The 26,750-nt window shown below is 38.6% G+C and overlaps 3 protein-coding genes and 1 long non-coding RNA gene across 6 annotated transcripts; 3 read left to right on the forward strand and 1 right to left on the reverse strand.

The window, feature by feature from the left end:
• The first annotated feature begins 367 nt into the window (after positions 1-367).
• On the forward strand, positions 368-3,117 carry LOC122652537 (phytoene synthase 2, chloroplastic-like). Its single transcript, XM_043846310.1, has 6 exons — positions 368-765; positions 1,319-1,369; positions 1,830-2,002; positions 2,122-2,357; positions 2,547-2,739; positions 2,829-3,117. Exons 1-6 carry the CDS (start codon positions 411-413, stop codon positions 3,003-3,005), a joined length of 1,185 nt encoding a protein of 394 aa, XP_043702245.1. The 5' UTR covers positions 368-410; the 3' UTR covers positions 3,006-3,117.
• A 7,033-nt stretch (positions 3,118-10,150) lies between these two features.
• LOC122651256 (pentatricopeptide repeat-containing protein At3g12770) lies at positions 10,151-12,539 on the forward strand. Its single transcript, XM_043844561.1, has one exon. The coding sequence runs from the start codon at positions 10,180-10,182 to the stop codon at positions 12,391-12,393; it is 2,214 nt and encodes a 737-aa protein (XP_043700496.1). The 5' UTR covers positions 10,151-10,179; the 3' UTR covers positions 12,394-12,539.
• Positions 12,540-14,261: 1,722 nt separating this feature from the next.
• Positions 14,262-21,615, reverse strand: LOC122651257 (S-type anion channel SLAH2-like). Of its 3 annotated transcripts, none has more exons than XM_043844563.1 (6): positions 21,506-21,615; positions 18,426-18,633; positions 17,514-18,032; positions 15,864-16,634; positions 15,576-15,607; positions 14,262-15,476 (listed from the first exon to the last, which is right to left on the reverse strand). In XM_043844563.1, exons 2-6 carry the CDS (start codon positions 18,615-18,617, stop codon positions 15,077-15,079), a joined length of 1,914 nt encoding a protein of 637 aa, XP_043700498.1. In that variant the 5' UTR covers positions 18,618-18,633; positions 21,506-21,615; the 3' UTR covers positions 14,262-15,076. The 3 variants fall into 3 exon arrangements, with proteins under 3 accessions (XP_043700498.1, XP_043700499.1, XP_043700497.1); XM_043844564.1 differs by lacking the exon at positions 21,506-21,615 and adding an exon at positions 21,286-21,471; XM_043844562.1 differs by lacking the exon at positions 21,506-21,615 and having other exon boundaries at positions 18,426-18,958.
• Positions 15,647-15,974, forward strand: LOC122651259. Its single transcript, XR_006331427.1, has 2 exons — positions 15,647-15,756; positions 15,850-15,974. It is a non-coding gene; the product is annotated as an uncharacterized LOC122651259 (long non-coding RNA).
• Positions 21,616-26,750: the final 5,135 nt, after the last annotated feature.

Genomic DNA, 26,750 nt, shown 5'->3' on the forward strand with positions numbered 1-26,750 from the left:
CCTTTTACTGCGTTTTGACGTTTGGAGCTTGACCAGGGAATGAAGCAGAGGAGAGTAGTAGAACACGACAGAGCCACGCCTTGCAGCTTCTGTTTGTCCACGTCTGCAACAACCCAATAGCCCTTTTTTTTGATAAGAAACAACCCAATAGCCCGTTGCATCCAATCAAAAACCTACGGTTCTGCGGCTTCTCTGGAATCTTTGAATTGGGTCAGTCTTTGGCTTCACTGATATAAATAATCCAATTAAAGAACACCCCCTTTAAGGTCTCCCCAGCAAAAACCTTCGACTTTCTGAGCCACCTTCTTTCTTTTCTCGACTTCTGGTGACTGTTACCAAAAGAAAATACTCAAGAGAAAGAAAGAGAGAGAGAGAGAGAGAAGCTAAATAAGCGATTCACTGTGGTTGAGATGTCTGCTGTTGCTCTTTGGGTGGTTACTCCTCAAGAGAATGTAACCAATTTTGTTAGATTAATGGGTAGAAATGTTGGCGATGGGAGGAAGAAATGTGGGCCTTGCTTGAGTTTCTCAACTGGGTTGTCGATTTCGTCCACTGCTGTGGGGAATCCATTGAGATCTTCTGAAGAGATGGTTTATGATGTGGTGATTCAGCAGGCAGCTTTGGTCGGAGAACAGAGGAGGAGAAGAAGAACTGTGGATTTGAGACCTGTGGAATCTGATTTCTTGAGTAATCGGACTCTTTTGAACGAGGCTTATGAACGATGTGGTGAGGTCTGTGCCGAGTATGCGAAGACATTTTACTTGGGTACTTTTTCTTTACTTACTTTTAGTTTCTTCTCTTCCTGTTATGTTTATTCTCTGTTGCTCGTCTTGTAACTCTATAGTTTTTTTTCATTTCAACTCTTTTGTTCTTAGTAAACTGAGCTTCATTACTGCTTCTGGTATTGGATATTTGGATGGTTTCTTGTCAAGGAAAGTGGAGATGACTTGATTTATTAAGACTTCCTAACTGAATTTGATTATATTATAGAATGAAATGATTTGACCTTTGAGATAGAATGATTTTTTTTTTTTTTTGGCTATGTTCTCTTTTTGAATTGAAGATGGTATTGAGTGTTTGGTTTGGTTCCTTGATGTCAAATATTTAGATTCAGATCTACGACAGAGTATCTGTTTGGTGTTAGGTCTTAATGAGATTCATTGGTTCCTTTTTATCCTCCTTTTTATTACTTCAGAAGCTAAAAATAAAGGTGTTTTCTAATTCATTTTTTCTGCTAAAAAGTTGAAGTCATTAGAGAGGACTTCAAATTTAAGATCTGGACATCACTTAATCAAACTATTTCTTTAAATTTTTTCAGGGACATTACTAATGACACCAGAGAGGAGAAGGGCCGTGTGGGCAATATACGGTATGTTTAATAAGAGAATCCTTTTGATTATATAATTCTGTTGTCCACAGTCTCATTCTCTAATGAATTTTTTTTATTCATCCCTATATTGTAGCAAGATTTTGAGAGGAAAGTTGAAACTATTCTTGATTTCTATCAGCAAATGATTAAATGATTCTTGTTCTACTTGAATGAGAGGTCGGCTAGGCAAACAAATTGATGAACAATATGAATATTTCCAACTTCAACCCTTCCCTGCAGGGATTGATCCCAAGTTTTGTTCTCTAGTAGCTTGATCCTGCACAATAACAAACGAAATACTGAGTGTATCCATGCACCATAGCATTTAGATCTGGATATTTTTCTCTTTTTAGTACATTGCATTTGCAACTGGTATCACTGTGAGCTTCAGTTCCAATGTCTAGCAATTGCTGGATGATATGGTTAGGTTGTAATTCTTTCAAAAATTGCTTCTGTTCAGTATGGTGCCGGCGGACAGATGAGCTTGTGGATGGGCTTAATGCTGCACATATCACACCGAAGGCTCTTGATCGATGGGAGCAAAGATTGGTTGACCTCTTTGAGGGCTGCCCTTATGACATGTATGATGCTGCTCTATCTGATACTGTTTCGAAATACCCTGTTGACATTCAGGTACCTTGAAACTACAGAATCTTGTATTAGTTCCAATTGCAATTGATCATTATACTTCTATAGTTTATGCTAGTGGGCAAATAGCTTGGATTAATATTTTAACTTCTCTATATGAACAGCCCTTTAAGGACATGATCAAAGGGATGAGCCTAGACTTGAAGAAATCTAGATACAAGGACTTCGATGATCTGTATCTCTACTGCTATTATGTAGCTGGTACAGTTGGACTAATGAGCGTTCCAGTGATGGGGATTTCTCCGGCATCAAAGGCGTCTACAGAGAATGTTTATAACTCTGCATTAGCCCTTGGGATCGCTAATCAGCTCACCAACATTCTCAGGGATGTTGGAGAAGAGTAAGTGTCCTCTCTTCTAGATATGGATATGATTAAAAGAGCTTGTAATTGTGAACCTAAGATTAAAATATTTTCTATTGCATGACCTTTGGTTGCTTTCTTTCAAATCCTCCCTCCATGACTGCTGAATCATCTTGGAACAATTCACAGTATTGCTCACATGGTTTTCCTCTGGTTGCTTTACATCAGTGCTAGGAGAGGAAGGATATATCTTCCTCAGGATGAATTGGCACGTGCCGGCCTCTCTGAGGATGACATCTTCCGTGGGAAAGTGACTGAGAAGTGGAGGAATTTCATGAGGAGTCAGATTAAACGTGCAAGAATGTTCTTTGATGAAGCTGAGAAGGGTGTGGACGAGTTGAACCCAGAAAGTAGATGGCCGGTATGAAGTAAATCTTTTTTGTTCTTGATAAAAGAACTAAATTCCCATAAAACTTTGTTAATGTGTTTTTAATGAAACTGGAATTTCAGGTATGGACATCATTGTTGCTATATCGGCAGATTTTAGATGCAATTGAAGAAAATGACTACAACAATTTCACAGAGAGAGCCTATGTAGGGAAGGGTAAGAAGTTACTTTCACTGCCAATGGCCTACACCAAAGCACTATTGGGACCATCTAAACTGAAGGGTTTGAGAGGGAGATGAGTTCAATTTTTTTGCCTTTCAGGTGAAGGGCCCTCTATTGCACAAAATGTGATTTTTTTTGTAAAATCCAAGCTCATTTAATTGCAGAAAGAGGAATTTTACTTTGTTTTCAGTTGGAAAGCTGTATTTTTAGTTTCAATATTATATGGAAAAGGGAAAGGGAAAATTCACTCCTCTGTCTCCTCTCTTTTAGTGCAGTTTGGAGCACTGGTTCTTTACAAGAAGGGCCATAACCATTCGGTTTAAGCAACAGACCTTATTATTAAGGACCCAGTTTCTCTTCAAACATGGTGAGGAGAGAACACTCTTTCTAAAATGGGGATCAACCAGAAATGGTCGGTCGATTCAATTCGAAAATGATCGTGACTGATCCCGATTCTAGTGTTTCGGTCACTAACAACATTTTAAACCATCAACAAACAGAACTACTAAACAACTGTCGTGTTCAGATAGAAACGAAAATTGCTTGTTTATAAACACAAAAAAAAAAAAAAACCCAAATTCAAACATCAGAAGGAAGAAGAAGGAAACAGAGAGCAGTACCGTGTCGAGAGAGAGAGAGAGATTTGGGGCTTTCATATTAGGGTTTTGAGAAGAGAGTACTTGGAGCATTGTTTGGGTTTTCTTGAGAGGGATCCGGATCCTTTCCAGGGAGCTCAACGCTCAGCGAGTGCTCAGGGGGCATCCAAGGGTTCGGCTGTGCCGCACACATCTCGGTGCATGCCTAGGGATGTGTGTGGCACAACCCAACGATTGGATACCCCCAGCTGGCATGCTGGGTTCCCTGGAGAGGAGCTCAATCCTCTTGAGAGATCTCCATTAAAGTACTCTTATCTTCAGCTTTGCCCGTAGACGTAGCACATCACATTGATGTTTGAACCACGTTAAATCTCTTTGTCATCCTTGCTTTGTTTTGTATTTCTTGATGTTTGTGTTAACATCTTTATCAATCTCCCATGTCAACCAAAATTTTCAGTTTGAAACCCTAGCTTTCTACAAATTAAGCCTAGTCTCTACACTTTTAGTTCCTACAAGATTAAATTAAATAAAAGATCAAAATTTAAATAATCGTTCATCTCGGAAAAGAATGAAAATAATTTTGAAAAATGATCAAGAGAGGGGGCATCTTCACTTCATGAGAGATATCATCATTAAATTTATGTATTTCTATAACTTATGATTGATTTGAGTTTTCATGGTTATTTTACAGTCCCTTAGGGGTTCAATCAACACAGTGGCCTGGTGGGAATCTGAAAGGAGAGCTTCTGAATATGATAATTTATCAAGAGATTTCTTATGAGGTTCTCCTATATAACTCAAGAAGAAGAAGACAGAGAGCTATGAAAATCAGGTACTTAATTACATCAATGATATATGAAAACTAAAACTATTATGAAAATCAAGTACTTAATTATTATTACTATTATTTTTAATGATGATAGAGACTGATCAAAAGCTCAATATTCTTCTAATAATTAACAATATTACATACTAATTAATGGCCACAACCAGTACCACCTGGTCCTCCAAATAAGATGGAATTATACCACTCGGTAGTGTAAGGAGTCCAGAGTTCTGCCCTATAACAATCAGGATTATCCATAATATTAACATGTAATAAATTATAATCAGGATCCTTCATGAAATTTTTGTTATTCACGAATTGTAACCTAATGGCAGAAGCTGCATAACGATCGTCGAATAGTTCTTCATCTGGTAAATGCCCATCCCCCATCTGAGGATTGGTACCTTCATTTGTAGGGCTATACATGTTATGATCATAGGTAGATGGGTTATTATGTTGGGTTAGTCTGTTAGGGGTAGATGAGTAATGTGTTGGGTTAGTCTATTAGGGGTAGATGGGTCAATATGCTAGATGGATAAGCAAGTTGGGGTAGATGGTTAAATAGGGGCGAGTACCCCATGTAAGAGAAAATGAATAGTTAATTCTCAATCTCCACTCAATTCTATCTCTTCTTCGTCTTCTTCTTCTATCTCTTCCCTTGTTCTCCCTCGTCCCCTTTCTCCTTCGTCTATTTTCTAATTCTATGTCACAGAGACGTAACATTGGTCCGACCTGCCGGATCATTTCCTCCCCAGATCTAGGTTCATAACAATACACCTCCCCACCAGCTGTTATCGTAGATGCAAAGTCTCTTAAGGTTGTGAATAGAGATGATGGCCAATATCCCACAAGCTCACCCTTTCCTCGTCCATCTAAATCCATTACATACAACCAATTTCCAGTTTTTGGATCCTATATATATATATATGTACAGAACGTACGTAGTAAATCTTAATTAAGAACCCAAGTATATATAGCAGTATACCTTGAACACAAGAAAATCATCATCATAGTGTTCTCCCCCGTATACGGAAATTCCAGTATAGGGTTGACCCAAGGTCCTCCTACGGCTGACTTGTACAAAACCCGGGCAGAGGAGATTATAACAACCTATCTTGTGAAATCCATCCGCCTGCATGCATGCTCAAATACAAATACAAATACAAACAAAACAAGTATTATGTGACGTCAGGTACGTAAATGATACCTAAATTAATAGTCAATAACATTTTGCACATCAAACCAGCACCAGCTGCTTAATTTCAAACTTAATTAATTACGTACCGTCCAAAAAGAAAATATTCGAGTTCTATTATCACCATATAACTTTGGATTAACCTAAAAAAAAAAATTACAAAAAATAAAAAAATTTAAACATTATTAGCGCTCATTTCCCATTAAAAATAAAAAACACCGTGATCGATTGAGCAATTTGGATCCTCTACTGCCGAGCTGGTCGGCATGACCGTGCTGCCCAGATACGGTGCTGCGTGCAATATTCACCTTACCCCTGCCCAAACGCCTTGCCCGAGTGGGGGTAAGGCGATCATTGCACGCAACACCATGTCTGGGCAGTAGAGGATCTGGATCCTCGATAAAAAATGCATGCTGACATATAATAGGTTCGTAAACTAAATGTGTTAATTAAGATAAGATAAATAAAATTACTTACTGTCCATCCAACTTGAATACTGTTGATTTGATCATAAGGCCCATTGTTAATCCATAATACTGCTTCACTGAATTGGTTGATTGAATAAACATTTGGTTGATTTATGCTCAATTTTATTTGCCCGCCATAATACTTCATATTTGATTCTCTTATTTCAAGTACTGCAAACTGAAATAGAAGATAATTTATATAAGAAATTAAATAATAAAAAAATTCAAATGGGAATAATAATTAACTAAAATTAAGCAATTATTAGACACTTACATGATATCCAGGGTTTCCTTTTGTGAGCTGATGATGGCTATTTCTGGGATATTTTCTTACTTGAGATTGAGATTGAGATTTGATCCCCCCCATCCTTATTATATCTTCCTTTCGAGTCCACCGTATTATGACTGTCCCTGGTGGACACCTGCTACTAATACCCTTTACTCCAATATTTGAAGGTTTGGATTTTGATAATTCTTTCTTAATCAACCCCAACCCTATTGGAAAGGAAGTGGGTTTCATCTGTAAACATATTTAAACTACCTACTTAGTACACATAATTAGATAAAAGGAAAAAGGGTTGATCTCGATGTTCTCGATCTGTGCCACAGCACAGCCTGTGCCCCGACACATAGGCCTACCATTCAGGGGGCAGGGTAATCATTTCGCCCACCCCCAAGTGCGCCCCGGCACAAAGAACAATTTGGCCTAAAAGAAAATCATGTAAGACCAAATACAAAATAGCTTCATTGGTAGTTGAGATATCAAAAACATGATACCTGAATGGTATGATTTCTGAGTAAGGGGTGATCAAATGCTGGTTGCTTCTTGATAGCCACGCAATCATAAATATCTCCATAGTCAGTCTGCAGAAACAAATTTTAGTTATGTATTTAATTTTTGTATTCAAAACACTTGTAGATCTATCCTACTATAAGAGATAAGTTTCATTGATTTTCTGTCATTTTAATCAATAAAAGAGGCCGGGGAACATATATAACCAAAAATGAGGAACCAAGTGCATATGGGGGATTCAAAATGAGGAATATTGCAGGAATCGGCGGATGTAATCATCGGGATCAAGAGTGGCTGATTCCGATTTGAAACAAGAATTTGATGATTTTGAGTTTTGAAATTAAACCGCGTTCAGCCATCATGTACGTACGTCTTCGATACTTTTGATATCTTTTAGCTATGTGATTCATCTACCAAAAATTTGCCCAACTAACTTAGACCGAAAAAAGAAAAAAAAAAAAGAAAAGAAAAAAAGGAGGAGTAAAAATTTAAAAACATGTGTTTAACTTAAACATAGGTTGAATTCCTTTGCAAGAACATACGTGTATGGACTTCACTGCTGGTTTGTTAAGAAGCTTGAGTTGCATCTCCACATCAAGATCACCATCATCTTCTTGTTTTTTGGATTGACTTCTAACTCCTTCCGCTCCACTCTTTGACATCACTAAATATATCACGAAGAGAACAAAAATAGTTCCCATCTTGGGATCCTTCATGCCAACCATGATCCGTAAAAGCCCAAAACCTTAGTAGTATTGTGGTCCAAGCAAAAGATATATAATTGTATAAATACCCTACGAATGTGTATTATGCATTAAATGGCTTTTACTCTACTGTCTCAAAAATAGGATGAAGCTAAGTTTTCTTTACATACAACATGGCATATTTTACTCTTCCATCCCATAAATAGAATGAAGTTAAGATATGTGACGGCCATGTGGCATCACTATCGTATAGCCTACTAATGTGTATTATGCATTAAATGGATTTTACCCTTAAAGGGTATTATGATAAGTTCATCCTGTGGTAAGGGTAATTTCACCATTATAAAAGAATTAACAACAACTTAATTGCACAGACCTAACGGAGTGGACTAAGTTGAAATAAAAACATAAAATATAAGGGTAGTTCGTGATATTTTTCCAAAGTTTGGTATCTCCGTGATATTTCATATACTTACAGAGGGTGTCCGTGAAATTAACCCTATTTAATATGGTATCAGAATCAAGTCTAATGCCAAAGCTACACGTGATGAGGAGTGTTGATCAAATATTGGAAATTATAGAGTTAAAGTCGGACCTTGGTAATCAAGAATCTTTGATGTGTTTTAATATATTATGGTTATCCTTAAGCTTTTGAGTAGGACCCCACTTTATTTTAACACAAACATTAAACTGCCCGAGCACTAAATACAGATGTGTAGTTTGCTTTCATTTTTGGGGTCATTTATGGCTCATAAAAAGAATGCAAAATACATGGATGGTCAATGGGTGGGTAGGTACAATAAGCCTAATGGCTAAGAATGCAAAATACATGGATGCTTGAGATTCTCTTTTCTGTTAATAATGGTGGAGGAGCTGATGCAGAGGAATTCAGTTTATAGAAAATAAGCATTCAAACCTGAAGTACTACTCCCATTGAACTGAAACTTGAGGAACAGAAAGATAAAGGACTTTTTACAGAATTCGAATGAAGGTGAACTTATGTGTTTGTATACTAATAATTCATTGACAAATAAATATATACAAGTTACAAAGGGTTGATATGTGAATGAACCCAGAAAATATGGAAGAGGTTGTTACAAAATAGAAACAGTTACAATAGTAGATGGATTGTGACTCATGAGAAGTTGGGTGAAAGTAAATGACTTTAAGAGTGGAAGGAGTTGTAATATTAGTGGCAACCAATCCACTCACCAAAATGCCACTACTGCAAACTCTAGTTCTACTACCACCACCACCACCACAGAGTTCACTGAACCAACCTTATTAGAGCTCTAACTCTTTCAAGGAAAGCTACAGTTGACATATCCTTTAGTCCCTTCCTTGTCCTTACTATCCACTATATCAAATCTAACCATCCTATATAAAGATTTGAAGTTTCTTCTCCTCCTGATCGAACCCTTTTGCCCAAAATTGTGCTTTCACAAAATACCATGCACTTTTACAACCATTAAATTGCAAGTTAGAGATCTGTGGATTCCTCATCGGGGGTGAAAAGCCAGAAAGAGTGACCTCGTTTACTGAATGAACTTTTGGAGTCAAAGGAGTACAATTTTCTTCAAGTCTTGTTCTCCCCATAGAAACTGCAGGCTGTCTGGGCTGAGGAAGTGTGTTGTGTGTCTGCTTCAACATCAAAATCACAGATGACTTTGTGATTAACTTGGAGCTCAAATGTGTGTACAAATGCAGTAAGTCTGCATAGTTATGGTTATCAATGAATACAGTGATCAACTGCTAGAGGGATGGTATGAAAGAAATAGTGGAGACAGTAAGAGATAGACAAACCAAATAAGAAGCAATCGAGACTTTTGTTGGGGACGAACTCATAGATCAACAGCTTTCCTTCCAAGCAGAAACCTAGCAATCTAACAAGATTCCTATGTTGAAGCTTGGCTACTAAGGCGACCTCATTCTTGAATTCCACTTCACCTTGAGTCGAATTTCTAGAGAGTCTCTCCACAGCTACCTCTTGTCCATTTGAAAGCCTACCCTGGAATATTAAGTCCATTTTAGGAGTGTGCGTATTTAAATTAAAATTTATTATTTTTTTTAAATCTGATAACCGATTCTAGGGTTTTTTTTTAGCACCGATTTGGACCGAATCGGAATCACCAATGACCGATTCCATACCGATTCCGTGTTTTAAAACCCTGCTATTCAATGCTCCTTGAAGGTCCAACTAGAAGTTTGACCTGCCCGGTTAAAGGAGAGTGATCTCTCTTTAGAAAACAGCGGTTTTGACGCAAATTTGGCAAGTGTTGTGTGCAACATCGCCTCTGCAGATGAATAAACCATAGACTTGATCTCGGGCGCCAATGGTGGAGTTGTAGAATCCATTAATGTTGGTGGATAAAGAAGCGTTTGAGGATGGAGAAGAGAGAAGGTTTACGTTTGCTCCAAATGGGAGGTCAGTGTCGTTATAATAAAGTCCCGTGCAGTAAGAATCGACGAAAGTGGGTTGGGAAATGGCAAGGCCGAGCCCCAAATTAATGAGAATTGAAGAAAGAGTACTGAACAAACTCAAGCTCAAACATTCAAAGTTCATCTCTGCGTTTCGATGGTGTGCTCTATCTATGATCTTCAATGAATCTATAGATAGTTCAAGTAGTGAGTGGAGGAGAGAGAGAAAAAGCATGTGACGCGACAATTGACATGGGTCTGAATCTTATGGTTACCAGAAGAATCTCCCATTATTCATCTCTGTTTCCCCCATTTCCAGCCAAACTGCCAATCCTAGCGCTTTCAAAGAATGTATTGCTTGAATTCGGGAAACGCTTTTCTTCCTCGTCACCTTTGCCTCTGGATTTCTTGGACGAAGAAAACTATACCGCCGGCCTTGATGTCGATATGTACTATTCTTCCCTATTAGATAATTCAACCCATAAAGCTCATCTACTCCAAATCCATGCCCAGCTTATCGTGTCCGGATTGCAAGAGAGCAACTTCTTAGCTACCAAATTCGTTCACGCTAGTGCAAATATGGGGGAAATTCATCATGCCCGTGAGATGTTCGAGAAAATTCCCGAACCGAATATCTTCCTGTATAATTCGATCATAAGGGGTTATTCTCGAAACAGTTTGTTTGCTGATGCTCTTGATATGTATTCGAGAATGCAGTCCCGAGGGGTGAGCCCAGATAGGTTCACACTACCTTATGTGCTCAAAGCTTGCAGTGGACTATCAGCCCTCGAAATGGGTTTTCGGATTCATGCCCAGATGTTCAGACAGGGGTTTGAATCGGATGTGTTTGTGCAGAATGGTCTTGTGGCATTATATGCCAAGTGTGGAGAGATCAACCAGGCCAGAGTTGTGTTTGACCGATTATGTGATAGAACAATTGTTTCCTGGACTTCAATTATTTCTGGGTATGCCCAGAACGGACAGCCTTTGGAAGCTTTGAGAATTTTTAGACAGATGAGACAGCTGGATGTGAAACTAGACTGGATTGCTCTCGTGAGTGTCCTTAAGGCTTACACTGATGTCGAAGACTTAGAACAGGGGAAATCTGTGCACAGTATTGTCCTTAAAATGGGGCTAGAAATGGAACCGGACTTGCTCATTGCACTTACATCTATGTATGCGAAATGTGGGGAAGTAACGGTTGCTAAATCTTTGTTTGATCAAATGGAGATGCCAAATGTAATTCTGTGGAATGCAATGATATCTGGGTTTGCAAAGAATGGTTATGCTGATGAAGCTGTGGAGGTTTTTCGTAAGATGACCTACAAGGGCATTAAAGCAGATTCTGTCACTGTACGTGCTGTGGTTTTAGCCTGTGCCCAAGTAGGTTCACTTGATTTAGCACGATGGATGGATGAGTACATTGATAGAACTGAATACAGAAACGATGTTTTTGTTAATACAGCTCTTATTGACATGTACGCAAAATGTGGAAGCATAGAGTTTGCACGAAAAGTATTTGATTGCACTCCAGATAAAGATGTGGTGGTCTGGAGTGCCATGATTGTGGGATATGGCTTGCATGGTAGAGCTCGCGAAGCCATTGATCTTTTCAATTTGATGAAGCATGCCCAGGTGGAACCGAATGATGTAACCTTTCTTGGACTCCTCTTGGCATGCAATCATTCAGGCCTTGTACAAGAGGGTTGGGAGTATTTTTACCGTATGCAACAAGACCATGGGATTGTGCCTCGGCATCAACACTATGCTTGTGTGGTTGACCTTCTTGGTCGTGCAGGGTATTTAGATGAGGCGTATAAATTCATCACAAACATGCCTATTGAACCAGGTATTACTGTATGGGGTGCCCTCTTGAGTGCATGCAAGATCTATCGCCATGTTTCACTGGGAGAATATGCTGCAGAACGTGTTTTCTCATTAGACCCATTAAATGCAGGGCACTATGTGCAGCTTTCAAATCTTTATGCTTCAGTCAGGTTGTGGGACCGTGTAGCGAAGGTCCGAGTAATGATGAGAGAGAAAGGACTGTGTAAAGATCTCGGCTATAGTATGATTGAGTTCAATGGTAAGCTTCAGGCCTTCAGGGTTGGAGACAAGTCGCACCCAAGATCAAAGGAGATCTTTTTGGAGCTTGAGAGGCTAGAGAGGAGGTTGAAGGAGGCTGGATTTGTTCCAGACACAGGCTCTGTCTTGCATGACTTGAACCATGAAGAAATAGAGTACACTCTTTGTAATCACAGTGAAAGGCTAGCCATTGCTTACGGCCTTATCAGTACACCTCCTGCAACAACTCTTAGGATAACAAAGAACCTCCGCGCATGTGTTAACTGTCATTCAGCAGCCAAGCTTATATCTAAGATTGTGAACAGAGAGATAGTTATTCGGGATGCAAATAGATTTCATCACTTCAAGGATGGATTATGCTCCTGTGGAGACTACTGGTGAGAAGGTGGGTTTAACCGTAAGTTTATGTCAACTATGGCGCAGCTTCAAGCCTGACAAAGCAGCTTGTAGTGTTCCATAAGAAACAGAGAACAGATATCAAGTTAAGAAAAAGTGCAATGTTTCTTTTTGTGGAAAGTTAGATGGGAAGCTTCTGACCAGATTAAATCCTGTAGAGAGATTTAATGGTCAGCATCTAAATGTCTCATACACATTGCACTGAATATGTGTACTTGATCGATTTGATAGAGAAGCAAGTTATGGAATTTGAAGTTGTTATATCAATGCTTGATAAATATGTGCCCTTGTTGGAATCCAAAGTATAACTTGCCTATCAGAATCCACCATCCTAAGAATGGGCATTCCTGTTTGGGGGGAAAGAAGAACAAAATTAAAGGAAAAGAGAGAGAACAGTTGATTTGCCAGTGATGGTCCACCTCAAAAGGACCAATTCTTGAAACCCTTTCTTCTTCATCTCCAGCTTTGCTTCAGTCACAGTTGGGTTGGGTGCTGTGCAATCTCACCTGTGAAGACTAAGTCCTGTTTCTGGAATTAAACCTCATGGATTTGGCTGGATATGTTGACGGAAGTTCGACAGGTTTGAGGATCTGTTCAGTTGTTGCTTCATTTCTGCTGTTATATAGAATGAACGAACATAAAAAATTCACCAGGCATCCGGACGAGTAGAGGGGCCCTTTAACCAAGTTTTATAACTGTATTCTGTTCTTTTTGTTTTTTTTTTGGTAGTAATAAAAAGATGCATTAAAGAGAAATAAAGGATATTACATTCTCATCTACATCTGTTCTACGTTTACTGATTCTGGCATTAGTAGCGAGTTTGTGAGTTGGTTCAACATATGATCTATCCTTATTGTTAATATATACAATATTAATGGTGTTCAAAAGAGCTTTAATGTCTAATAAAATAGTGAAGATCTCCCATGGCCATTGGCACGATCCTTGATTGAGCCAAGTCACCAAATCCTCACAGTTAGTCCAAATGTTGACGTTGTCAATGCTTAAAGATCTTGCTTTTTGCAGTCCTTCAAGCAGGCCCCTGGCCTCTGCCTCTTGTGCACTCCCCTAGTGGAAGACGATATGGGTTCTCTCTGCACTGCTCAGCCTTCTTCATCCTCTCCGGTTCTTCTTTCTTATTTTGTTATAGCTGAAGAATGATGTTCAAGTTCAGTTCCCTTTCCCCTCCCCCTTCCATAACCCATCAACAGATACCATTCCATCCACGGCATCCCACCTTCCCCTCAAATCTATGGCTTCAATGATCCGAATCTCGATTACTCGTCTTCTCTCTTCTTCTGTTCCAATATCTTGGACCTTATATCTCAAACAGAGATGGAGGGGCGACCGTCGATAGAACCAAATTGACAGAGCTCCTGAAATTGAAATGGAAAACTGGGGAGGGGGTGCTCGGGGTTCACATTGGAGGAGAGAGAGAGGAGGGGGGGCTGCAGGAGTCACAGTGGATTGGGGAGAGAGTGGGTGGGGGAAGGGACGAATGTAGCAGCAGGAGTGGCCGTGAGGCTTTCACCCTAAAAGCCAGGAACCGGAACCGATGATGAAGTAAAAATCAATTGATGGTTCATAATAACTTCGTGTCAGATCTGTTGCTATAATTAAAGGACAAGAGAATAAGTTGGCAGCGCATCCTGCCACCACCAACCTTATGTTTTAAATTTCACTTCACTTCCCTTTATTTCCCTTGCAACCAAATGGAGCTGGAGCCAACAGTTTTCAGAACAATATGGAATGAGAGTATTTCAAATAGATAATCCAAAAATTGGATTGTGGACACAATGATGTTCAAAATAGTAGCCATATCTTCACCTTAATAATTATATTTAAAGTATAGATCAAGATGCAGGTAATATTTTGGTTTCAAGACATTAACTCATTTCCAACTCGATTTGAGTTAACAATCTAGGGATGACACCATTCTGGATGACTCCACACTCATGACAGTTTGCAAGATGAACATGTGCATCATTGTCAACCTATGGATTGAATGCACCTGATTTCCATCGACAATCTACCGGTGACAATTCTGGATGACTATTTGTGACTGTTCACAACCTGAAAAAAATCTCGATCATCTTCAACCTCTGGCTGCAAGGTTCTCTGGATTTCCTTGCCCAGTGTCAGTTGAACAATCTAGTAATGGCACCAGTCTAAACCACTCACAACAGTTTGCAACCTGAACCATGTAAATCATCTTCAAACTCTGGAGTAGGATATGCTGTAAGTGAAAGCTGGAACCCTGGCAGCAGCAATCCATGAAGCTGAGCTGTGTTATGGACCTTAGAACTGTAGCTGTCACGGCATGTAGGAGACCCAAGGCATTGGAGGGCACTTGGATGCAAGGCAACACCAACAAGGCACACCTTGACAACGATGCTTAGAACTCAATCCGGATCCTCTATTCCGTCTTCTGTTTACCTTTCGTATTGGCCTCTTAAATGGAGTAGAAAAAATAATCTACAGAGTATTTCAATAAAATACATTGGCAGAGGAGAACACAACACTGTCTTCTTCGACATACCCTCAATTTCCAAAACTCGCTGACCATCCCGCTAGTTAGTCAGAGTGAAGAAGATTGAACCAAGCTGGTATCAGGACACGCAGTAGAGAAAAGTAATTGGACCTCATACGATACTAACCACCATGACCCAGATCATACTTTTTGGATGGTAGCCTGACAAAAAACAGCAATGCCTGTACTAACTAGTGGATTCAGAGAGGCTTCAATGTCTTTGCAATCTTTCCTTGATTTGAAATCAGCTTCAATGTCTTTAGTGTCTTGACTTTCAGATCTCTTATGGCCCCGTTTCTTGCCTGTTTTAGGCCTTCTGTCCGTAATGGCAATGGCAATATCGTTCGGGAAGAGGTCTCGCAGCACAAATGCATGGATGACAGTGGAGATGAGCAGAGCTGTAACTGTGAGGGTCGAAATACCTGAGAGAATGACTGAGAGAGACTGCGTCACTAGATTAGTGACTTCATTTGAGTACCTAATGGTGGCAATTGAAGCCCCGGTCATTGGGAAAGTGTAGGCCCACCATGCAAGTGAGAACCTATGACATAGGGATACAAATGAACATCAGAAAGGTGGCTCCAACATATGACATGGGTGGAAGATCAGAGCTCACTAGAAAATAAAAATCATGTCTTACTTGAAACCTCGGAAGAAATTAATCCGAACAGCCTGTGAAATCAGGACAAAGAAAACACAAAAAATCAAGGCATGTTTTATGGAATCTTTCAAAGAAAAAGTATTTAAGCCAAAACCAAATGTCTTGGTGACGTATCATCCAGTTTCTATGTAGAACTACTTTTAGCCATAGATATCTCCTGGTAGAGAACAGACTTTTCCTGCATGTCTCACCAGCTGGTCCCTTAAGAAGCAACCATAGAGATATCCATGTGCTTGTGTGGAGCACAACAGAGGTAGAGAAACTAACCAGAGAGAAATAAAGGAACAGAGCAATGAAGTATGCAAGCCTTGACCCATAATCAAATGCCCCCTGAATCCTTGCCCATGCCATAGAAGCAACACTGGGTGCAGCAACAAAGAGAAAAAACACCGGATGTAGCTCCTTTGGCAGTGTCTCATTTGTTGGAAGCCTTTGGTAGAGAGTTACAAATAGGACCACATAATGAGCCAATCCAATGGCAAAAAAGAAGATAGGCCCTTCCTTCAGCCCCATAGATGCACCCAGCAATGCTCCCACAAAGTTTCCAACAACGGAGAGATGATTTGAAGGATTGGCCACCTTTGAGAGCCTTCGCCGACCCCCTGACATCCACTGTCCATAGATTTTAAGCTCAAGGCAGAAGATTGGGATCATGAGAATGTACCAGAGAGAAGCGTGCAGGTCTTTGACAAGTGCGGGTGGGACTCCAATAGCTAAGAACTGTAAGGCTATCCATGGTGCAAAGAAGAAGTTGACACGGACAGGGTGGTAGTACTCACGGTGGACTGCTTCAAAGTAAAGTATCACTTTCAGAAGATAGATGGAGAAAACAACACTTATAAGAGCAACAGAGATACACCAAAGGACAAGGTTGACAGTCAGGCTTATGTGGAGGAATTTAGTGGATGCAGAGGTAGCCAGGGTTTTCCACAGGATGGCTTGGCTACTAACTCCAAGGCAGATACCAAATGAGTTGATTGGGTAACGGAGAAGGAATGGCCACTTCTTGTCTTCTGGAAGGACCAACTCCTCTGAATCCTGAAAACAAAGGAGAAAAATAGCCATTATTTAGTATTCTTTTTCCAATTTAGAATAGCTTCTATCTGTCATCATCTATCAATGATCGTTAGGGTTAGGAGGGGGAAAAGAAAAATTAACACAGATCTCAACAATATAAAATAGATAATATAGCAACAAAGACAATAGAAATGATAATGGGAAAAATATTAGGAAGATTTACTATTGATCATATGGAGTGTGATGAACATTATCTTGAATTGACGAAAGCACGAGGCACACCTTTTAGTCAAAATTTGAGCCTAGAGCTTTAGGTTTTGTTAACTCCATTCATCTCCCACGGTTGAATGGTAAAGAACATTGCCAAATATGGTCCAACATATATCCAATATGCATACATGTTACCTCGTATCTAATAGTTAGTTGGCATATACCAGGTACATAACAAGAGATGTGCTAAGGGTAGTTATTGGTGTCACAAGTGTTTTTGACATTTTCAGAAATCACAAGACAGATCTGAGTTGTCTATTTTCCTGGTTTTTCCTATCTAAACTGTCTGTTCCTGCTTAGAGTTGTGAGAGTGCACAGTAATGGCCAGAGTACTGGTACACATGCATGTCGCTACACGGAGGTAATTGATTAAACTAGACTTTGAAATTTGACACAGCTATTCTAGACCATGTTCTCTCTAACAGTTGTAATGGACACATCATCTGTCCATGTTGCAGAATAGATGTCTTGTGATGTTTGGAAAAGTAGACCCTTGTGATAGTAATAGTTCACCAAAAGTAAATGCAATTAATCATTTTTCTAAAAAAATATCAATGCTTAAAGAAGACAAAAAAAATTGAATGAGGGTGTAAATGCTTGACTGAACAAAACAAAGATAAGAACACATACCCTAAGCGTATCCAATTCAGGCCCTTCTAAGGCATCGAAGTACCGATACACAGGTAAAGCCTCAATCTCAGGATTCTGAGCACTGTCATCTGGTTTAGGTTCACACGGCTTTCCCCGTAAATGTGTTATCTGCCTCTCAAGTTTCCCAGACCAAGTTTTAAAAGAATCATAATGTCTGCCATTAAGCCTATCAATCCTTGGGTTCCTTCTTTGCTGGCCAGAGAAATTGGAGAATTTTCCATTCGAAACTGCCTCAGCATATGGAGTACTTGATTGCATGGGCTGAGAACGACACTTTTCCTGTTTAAGTTGTTCAGTGCCAACAGCTATAGCAGGAGGTTCTACAATCCCATTGTTGACACTTGCTCCTTCTCTATCCCTGAAGAGAACTCTTTTTGTGCTTCCTACATGATGCCCATAAGGAGAAGGCGGCATGCTGGTAGAGATAGGATGTATCTGTTTTGAGTCAAAAGCTGGAGATGCATAAAACGGGCTCTGGCAATCAGTCATTTTTATTCCCTGTACAAACAAATAAATAGTGAGAACACAAAAGTTCAACATCAATGTTGTTATTTAAATTCCCTTGTGGACCACATTTTAACACAAGCAAACAAGTTTTATCAACATTCTGAGGTTACATAACAAGTATGACATGTTCAAATGGTGCTTTTAGTACTCCTTTTATAGTATGATAATTGGTGTATAATCTTATCGTAAATTATAATACATTCTTGTTCAGGCATACTAGTTTTTTTTTTTTTTTTTCAAGTACTGCAACAGATCCAGTGAAGACATGGTTTTAAATCTCAGTATCCTTCAAAAGCTTTTTCATTAACACTAGCCCTTCTGAGGTTAACCATGGTACAAGGAAATAAATTTAAGGGCCTAATCCTTATCAAAGGTATAACTTACTTTAGTTAATGCACAATCAGGTGGAGGACTGGAAGTTGGGATCCCAGTTCGTTGAAACTGAGGATTTGGGCTACCACTCTCTTCAATGTTATCAAATCCAGCCACTGTTTTGGATGCTAAGTATTTGAAAAGAGATGGAAGTTCTTCAGCCGAATCCTGCTCTGCTGAACCTATATGTGAGCCGTTTTCCATGATCTACCAACCACACCTAGATGCAAACATTTTTGGTCATACAGAGCTCATTAAATAAATTTATGAAGAAAGAATCGAAAATGTCATGAAGCAGTCTCAAATAGAACAAAGACAACTGATGATCAATGTAACTTTTGTGCAGCTACACTAGCTACATTACAAACAACTTAATTTCTATCAAAACTGTAGCTTATTAACTTCACCCTAAAACCCTTTCAATAGGAATACAAGCCACTAAGACAACAATAACAGACAGCCATTCCACTCCCGCCACCTACACAGAAACCTCAAAAGAAAAGAAACATCGGACAAAGAAAGGAACACATACAAGGCCTCAGACGCTAAGAATTTCAAAATTGGGCTTCTGGGTGCAGATTAAGGGCATATTTGATGGATTGAAGGGAAACTTGTGGGTTCTTGTGTTAAACAAAAATATCCAGAAAAAAAAAAAAGGCTGGCTATCCTTCAGATGAATTTGTAATTTTATACATTCTGGAATTCAAAGTGTGAAGTGGGACAATTAGGATTTTGGGAGAGTACCTTTGTAAATTGTAATTACCAATCTGAACATACCTCTCTTTGTCAGGTCTTTTTCTTTGGCCTCTCCTCTCAGGTTGAGGTTCCTTCATGCTCAAATGCAGAAAAGCTAATTGTACCACAAAGAAATCTGACAGACTGACTAAAGAAGACCCAAGAAGAAAAGCCACTGCCACAAAGATTCATCTCCCTACTTCTCTTAGTCTTCTGTTCTTTTTCTATTTTATTCTCTACTTTCAGACTCTGAATACTGATGACCAGCCATCTCTTAACCTGTTTTTTCCAATCTAGAAACAATTAACCTGACAACCTAATCGTGTCCTCAAATCCAAATCAACCCACCTCACTCCAACTCCAGTCCATATAAGCCCAACCAAAAGACCCTAGCCAACCTACTATTCTCTTTGATATTCTGGTTTTTCACAAAAAAACCACCAATCGTTTACCACTTTAAACCCATAGAAGTTCAATTTTTTATCCACCAATCGTATACACTTTTTTCCAACATTCCTAGTTCTACCAGGACAACTAGTTTTTCCTTAACAGCACTATTCACTCTCTTACTTCACTAACCCTGTGGTATATCGGTTCCATTCCTTGTTTATATTCACTCTTTGGGACATATTCTACTGTATGATATTCTAAATCTACATCTCAGCTAAAACTTTAGACAACAAAATCCAAAATAAGGTAGAATGCTTGCCCTGATTTAGATTCATACGAAGCAGCTTGGGACAATACAGTAAGATGCTAAATATTCATCAGAACCATCTGTAATCCGAGAAAGAAATATTTTCCACCAAACATGGAAATTTCCATTTGGACTTTTTCCCCTTCCCATTTGAAGCCAACTTCTGGAGTATCCCATTTCTCTTATGAACTAATCAGGCTCCTAATATTATGAATGATTTCGAAAGAAACTAGTGATTGCACCCAGACAGCAATTTCAATTACTTACTGCAGGCAAAGGAGTCTAATCTCCCAATCCCCTTTCTATTTTACTGTAAAAACCTCAAAATTACTTGCTAACTCATAAAATTCATCATACAAGCATGCGAGCACACATGTTTGTGCATACAGTCATGCAGAGAGAGAGAAAGGGCAGAATGCTGATCTGCCAGTTAGTGAAGGATTAGTAGGAACATCATTGACATCTATGTACCATATGTGACTGCACTCAAATTTGAATCACCTCCCTAGAGAGCATACTCAAGTTGCTTCAAGCAGTCCAACTAAACTTTTAGCTGTCAACTGGGACAAGTTTTACCAGTTTGGTCTTTCCTCACTAGAATTTAACTCCAAAGCAACATATTACTTTCATACACCCTGTGATTGGGTGTGTCAAGGTATAGAAGAGTTCAATGCCACTTCTGATTCTAACATAAGAGAGTGGTCTTCTTTCCATGTCCAATGCATCCAAGAACAGCATTGGACTGAAACATATAAATATGTGAATATTCTGTAGAATCAAATACAGGTACTGGACTACATAAAGAATTAAATATTTAGTACAACGATAGAACTGTTATAAATGAAAAGATAACATTGATGAACCAAGCACCTGAAAAACCATAGGAAACTAACCAATCTGAATTCGTAACACATTCACTAAAGTTAAACCCTGCTCAAACAAGAGCATTCATGAACCAGATAATTGTCGCTTTTATCATTTGGAAAGCACTTGTTTCTATTTCTCAACAGGGTATTTATGGAGATGCAGCAGAGGATTTAATTCCCCAAGGTTCTAACAAGAATGCCACCCAGAAGAAATAGATATTGGGAGGGGGGGAAAGGAACAACATAGCATGATACCAAAGAACATTCCAATGTTTCAAAACATTAAAAATAAAAGGAGAACAAGAGCCAGAATATAAGAACTGAATTATAAACAGAAAGAAGATCTGTGATTAGATACTCATTATCTTGACTATCCTAATCAACCTAATTTAATGATATTAGGAAGGACTAAAATCCGACCATTAAAGGACAAGTCTGTCAATCTAATATCCCACAGTGACTCAACAATAAATACATCCATTTAAGCCTGGACATACAATTCCTAAAAAATTTCCTTGAAACAGATGGCAAATCTACATATTAAGAACCAGACTGGGTTGAACTCAATCAATGCCTTTTCCTATAAGCCTCACAACTTATGAAGAATTCCAATCCTATACTACACAAAACAATAAAGGTGATGCAGATAAATGACTTGCAGACTGGTGATGCTTGATGCAGTGTTTTGAATGACCAAAAATTTTATTTCATATCAGAAGCTAAAAAGAGCAAATACATGTATAGAGTAAAAGACATGTGACTAATCCTATCAAAGCCAAGGCTAAAATCCTAACCTCCAAAGTAACACTCCCTAGGAATGATGTCAGAGAGAAACCTCTCCTTCAACCAACAGAAATAAACCAAGAAATCAATTGCAGAATTAGCACACAGGTTGGCTCCACATATAATTTCAGTGAAAACAACAAAAGAGGTATGTTCTTCCAAGTTAAATATAAGATGGTCTAGGAACACAACCAACATCAACAGATAGACATGACAACACGTCTTCTGGACAGAGAAAGCAATAGAAATAAACTAATACACATGCCACATTCCAGACAATCATTTGCATATAATCCACTTCATGCATCATTTAAAAAACAAAAAAAAAAATAGCCCTTACATAGGAGAATCATACGTCCATTCAGTGGACAGAAACAACAAATCTAAACATCCCCATCAATAAAACAGAATCAATATGTATAACGTCTGACTAAGTAGACAACCATGTGATATGTATAAATACAGTAATACCACAAGTTCTTTGTCCAGATATACACAAGGAATTCTATAACTTAAATCACAACGAGTAAGTTTTGTCATTGAGACCATCACTCAAGATCAGAAGCTACCTTGGAGTTATTGCTTTTGATATTCTTATTTCTTGCCCATTACACCCGACAAAGTGATAAATCTTGGTCCATTCAAGAGCATAAAGAAAGGAAGAAAAACTATGATTCCAGTACTAAACTAGGTGTATATAACGAACAGAACACATCAATTGAAAAAAGAAACCATAAAATTGCTTGAAGACTTAAAAAACTCTTGATTGCTAATCACATTACAAACAAATCCACCGCCAGATAGCAACATACCTTCTTTCCAGATTATAAAATATAAAATAAAACCTCACCAACAGTGGACTAAATAAAAAATGAATTAGAAAACAAGCTACCAAGGTCAAAACACTAATCACTATAATATATATATATATATATATATATATATATATATATATATATATATATAAGATAGGAAATTAGGAACTCAGACTGGCCTCAGAGACATAGATAATGATGAAATAATGAAATAACGGGTACAAGTTACAGTTAGTGTTAAATTTCATTTTTCACAGTAGAAATTAAATAGATTACTTGTACCTTAAAGTCTTAAAGTAGGAGACCAACTGAAGACACATAAGTAAGGTATGCTAATCAATTATTAACAATGAAAAGCTCTACTTTGCTTAACCTAAACCCAAATACCAATGAACCTAAGTTATACAGAATCTAGAAAAAAACAAAGAAGGAAGAAAGAAACACGGCTGTGTACATCCAACCATGAAGAAGATTAATTAAGTAGAAATGGACATTTTAGAAACCCAAGTTTGTTTGCACCACCAATCATGGATGGCCGCTATTAGAATATTTAAAACGTACAATAAACCAGAAAGAACCACACAAAAGAGTAAAAAAACAATCAAATATGTAATGCAGAGCTATAGGCTTACAGATCAGTAAGAGTCCCCACTCTACAGTCTACACACACAATTAAAGAAATTGAAGAAATTTCAAAGTAGGGTAGGAAACCATCTTCACCAAACCATTATAAAAAGGTTCCATTATGGCGTTCTGGACAATAGCTAATCCCGGTAATAGTTCCATATCCTGAGTTTCGGAGAATTTTCCCCAAATCCAGAGGTGATCGCCATTCCTGCAATCATTAGAGCTGGAAAGGTCACATTGTCACAACTTGAACGTGGAAATTTGCGGGTTTTGTGCAAAAATCCACTGAACCCAACTGGATCCAAAGCTTTATTTTTAAAAGAAGAAATTTCCTTTTTACCCAAGATACGTTGTGACTCGTGAGATGGCCATGGATCAGAGCTCATTCAAATCGTGACCTATTTTTTAAGAGTAAATCTCTTCTTTGTGAAACGTAATCAAATTGGAACTTCAAAGAAAAAAAATAGAGGGGGAGAGGAAGTCGTCCAGAAGAGTGAAATGAGATGAGACAATGACAGGTGTGAGGGACACATCAGATTTGTCTCTGTACGGAGAATTTAGACCTCAAGACGGCGGAACCTCAAATTCCAATGGTCCCGTACAATTGTCTTTTCTTTAATTATTGGGAAAAAGATCCATCCTTGATGGCGCCCCCTGGCCCTACGCCCTGTCACAAGGCATCATGAGATGATTTTGTACTTGGGTAGATATTTAGGCACGCTCCCCCATTGGTCTAGATGTTTATGTAGACACCATGCAATAAAGCACTACAAAGCACTGATCTCAAGATCGGACTTCGCTCCATGGATCAGCTCAGCACCCAAGGAGTGCCCAGGGGGCATCCAAGTGTTGGGCTATGCCACACACATCTTAGTGCATGCATAGGGACGTGTGCAGCACAACCCAACCCTTGGATGCCTCCTGGGCATGTTGGGCTCCCTGGACAGGAGCTCAATCCTTACATGCCCTTAATTATTTTTTTTTTCTCCTCATTATTTTATGGGAAACGTTTCCCTGCACCGCCGTAGCTATATCAATACCAATTGATCAGTCATATAGTAGTGTTTATTTGTTTCTTCCTCACATAAAATGCCCTGCCCATTTATATACAATACCATATTATCATGCCTTATTGTGCATCGCGCTCTTCTCTAATGAGGAATCCGTTCAATGAGTGCTCAATGAGGCATCCGATGGCTAAGCTAGCTGGTACAAATCTGTCGAATGCCTCATTGACCACTCACTGGGCAGTGGATTCATTGGAGGGGAGTCAGATCCCCTTGTTCGAGCACTCTTTATACCGCTTTAATCTTATTTTTGTTTTTGACATTGAAAGACTGATTGATTAAAAGAAAATGATTAAACCCTTGCTACAAAACGTGGGAGTGAATGTTGTCATCGTTTTTGCACTAACTTGATGTGAGAGAGTAAGGACCACTTTGAGACATGAAATTGGGAGTATTTTCTCTCCAATGACATTAACTACCACAATCAATGTCACACCATCCATGGAGTGGAGTGGGGTGTCGCACCCCACGGATGATGTGATGTGGAGACCACATTCCATGGATAGCGTGAGATTGATTGTGTTGGTTAACGTCATTGGAGGGGATCTAAAATCTAAGGTAATTAAAATTTAAATTATATATTATTGTGGAATAATGAAATTTTCATCTTTTTTTTAAAATAATTTTACTTATGATGAGTAGATGACAAATTTACTTCAAATATATTTCGTAACTGGATGAAGAGAGAATAATCTCCTCATCATGGAGACCTGGATCTTTTATTAGCATGGGACATGTATTTTCATATCAATTTCTCAATAAGATCAATTTTGTTGATTGCATGATGATTGATGGATTCCCTTGAAGAACATTGGTGTGCGTATACAAAGTGCTAATATATTTTGTAACAGAATGGATTTTTTTTTCCTAATGCATTAAAAAAAAAATCTAATTTTATTAGCAAACTTGCTTCCTTGAATTCTAGATACCGGCTACAATATATAACAAATGCTCCAGCCTCTCTTGCTTCCTTGAAATCTTTTCTTTATTATTTGCCTCTAAGGCATAAAGAGAATATGCGTAGATGGAATGAAGAGGATGATAATCATAAAGAGGTAGGGTCCAGAGCCAATGGTATAAACACCCAATGATCCAATGATCGAAAAGCACAAGCATTAGGTTTATTGATCCTAGTAGTGCCATATGAATTTTAATGCTTGTATCTTGGCATGTTCCATTCGCACAATAGAATGATTCCCTATGACTCTATATGAAGGTTGCACATGCTATGATATAGAGTTAGAACATGTTGGATTGCTGGCCAGCTCAAAAGAATATATTATTTTTTTATGCAAATGAGAATTCATTCTAGGGCAAAGGTTTCCCACGATATAGAGATAAAAAATCGCATCAATAATAAAGTAGGGAGATGATTTCATTTAGTACGAGACCCACATATTAATTGAAGAGAGAAAAAGAAAATGCCAGTGTACACATAATACGTCATTATATATGTGATATAGTGGTGTCAATTGGTCGTCAGTTTGGTCCAAACGAGTTTTGGGTTAATATTGGGCCAAATAAAACCAAAAACGTCAGACCAAAGTTCAAATTCGGTCCTAGATCGATCTCTAGTCGCTTTCAATTTTTCTTTCTATCGATTTCATTAAAACCCATACCAAAACCAACCCGATAAAAGGTTCGATTTTGTTTGGTGGTTAAATCTCGTGGATCCGGCTCCTCTCCAGGGAGCTCAGCGCCCAGGGAGCATCCAAGGGTGGGGTTATGCTACACATATCTCGGCACACGCCTAGAAATATGTACAGCATAACCCAATAGTTGGATGCTCCTTGGGAGTGCTGGGCTCCTGGAGACGAGCTCAACGCAAATCTTACTATCTGAGCAGGAGCTTGTCAGATTTTTTTTAGTAAAATAAAATCTTTTGGCTGAAAGCCCTTCCTCCCCAGTAAAAAAATTAGGACAGATCCTGTCACTTTATATAGTTGCGATGAGAGTTGACCCATCATCTACCACATTGATCAAATTGAGTGGGCCTTTTAGCATAATAAACAATAGGGGTTACCTTTTGGGAAAATTACATGATTAACTATTTTTGAGTTTTCATTTACAAAAGTGTCCACCCTATGTTTGAGTTAACAAAAATGGACAAAAACAAGTCTAGCTTTACAAAACTAGACAAAACAGTGACTCTCCTTCCTTCCTTGGCAATTCCCCTCTGAAAAAATCTTTTTTTTTTTCCTCTATTACTTGGGATAGCAGAGAATGACGATGGTTGGAACAAGGGTAGGGTTGCAAGGACCGGAAGATGCCTGAGCGAGAAGGCAATGACAGAGATAAAAATGTCTAAACAAGTAAGTGTGGGAGGCAAGAGTATTTTGTCCAGTTTTATAAATCTTAACTTATTTTTATCTATTTTTCTTAACTTAAACATAGGATGGACAATTTTATAAATGAAAACTCAAAAATAACTAATCATGTAATTTTCCCTTACCTTTTTGACAATTCAATTATATAAATTTCAAAAGTAGTCCATATTTTCAACTTATAGTTATGATTACAGACCCCCGGCCTAGTACAAATAGATAAACCACACCCCCATATACACACGCACACACACACGCACTCATGCACGCGTCAACATGCCACTATTCTAGCACAGATTTTGAGACTATGCAACTATAAGTAGGCCCAATCGTATTCCATTTCAACACCCCGTCCCCCTCACTTGATGCTCCCGAGTTTCTTGACACTATTCCCCGAATGGCAATACCTAGTGGAGTCCAGTT

Source organism: Telopea speciosissima, chromosome 2 (assembly GCF_018873765.1).
Source record: "Telopea speciosissima isolate NSW1024214 ecotype Mountain lineage chromosome 2, Tspe_v1, whole genome shotgun sequence".
In the NCBI taxonomy this organism is placed as follows: domain Eukaryota; kingdom Viridiplantae; phylum Streptophyta; class Magnoliopsida; order Proteales; family Proteaceae; genus Telopea; species Telopea speciosissima.

Excerpts from the sequence above, each read along its gene's own strand:
- LOC122652537 (XM_043846310.1), top strand. The coding sequence starts at position 411 with ATGTCTGCTGTTGCTCTTTGGGTGGTTACTCCTCAAGAGAATGTAACC. Across the intron at positions 766-1,318 it reads TGCGAAGACATTTTACTTGG|GGACATTACTAATGACACCA; the intron begins GTACTTTTTCTT and ends AAATTTTTTCAG. Across the intron at positions 2,003-2,121 it reads AATACCCTGTTGACATTCAG|CCCTTTAAGGACATGATCAA; the intron begins GTACCTTGAAAC and ends CTATATGAACAG.
- LOC122651256 (XM_043844561.1), top strand. The coding sequence starts at position 10,180 with ATGGGTCTGAATCTTATGGTTACCAGAAGAATCTCCCATTATTCATCT.
- LOC122651257 (XM_043844563.1), bottom strand. The coding sequence starts at position 18,617 with ATGGAAAACGGCTCACATATAGGTTCAGCAGAGCAGGATTCGGCTGAA. Across the intron at positions 18,033-18,425 it reads CTGATTGTGCATTAACTAAA|GGAATAAAAATGACTGATTG; the intron begins GTAAGTTATACC and ends TTGTTTGTACAG. Across the intron at positions 15,608-15,863 it reads TGTTCCTTTATTTCTCTCTG|GCTGTTCGGATTAATTTCTT; the intron begins GTTAGTTTCTCT and ends CTGATTTCACAG.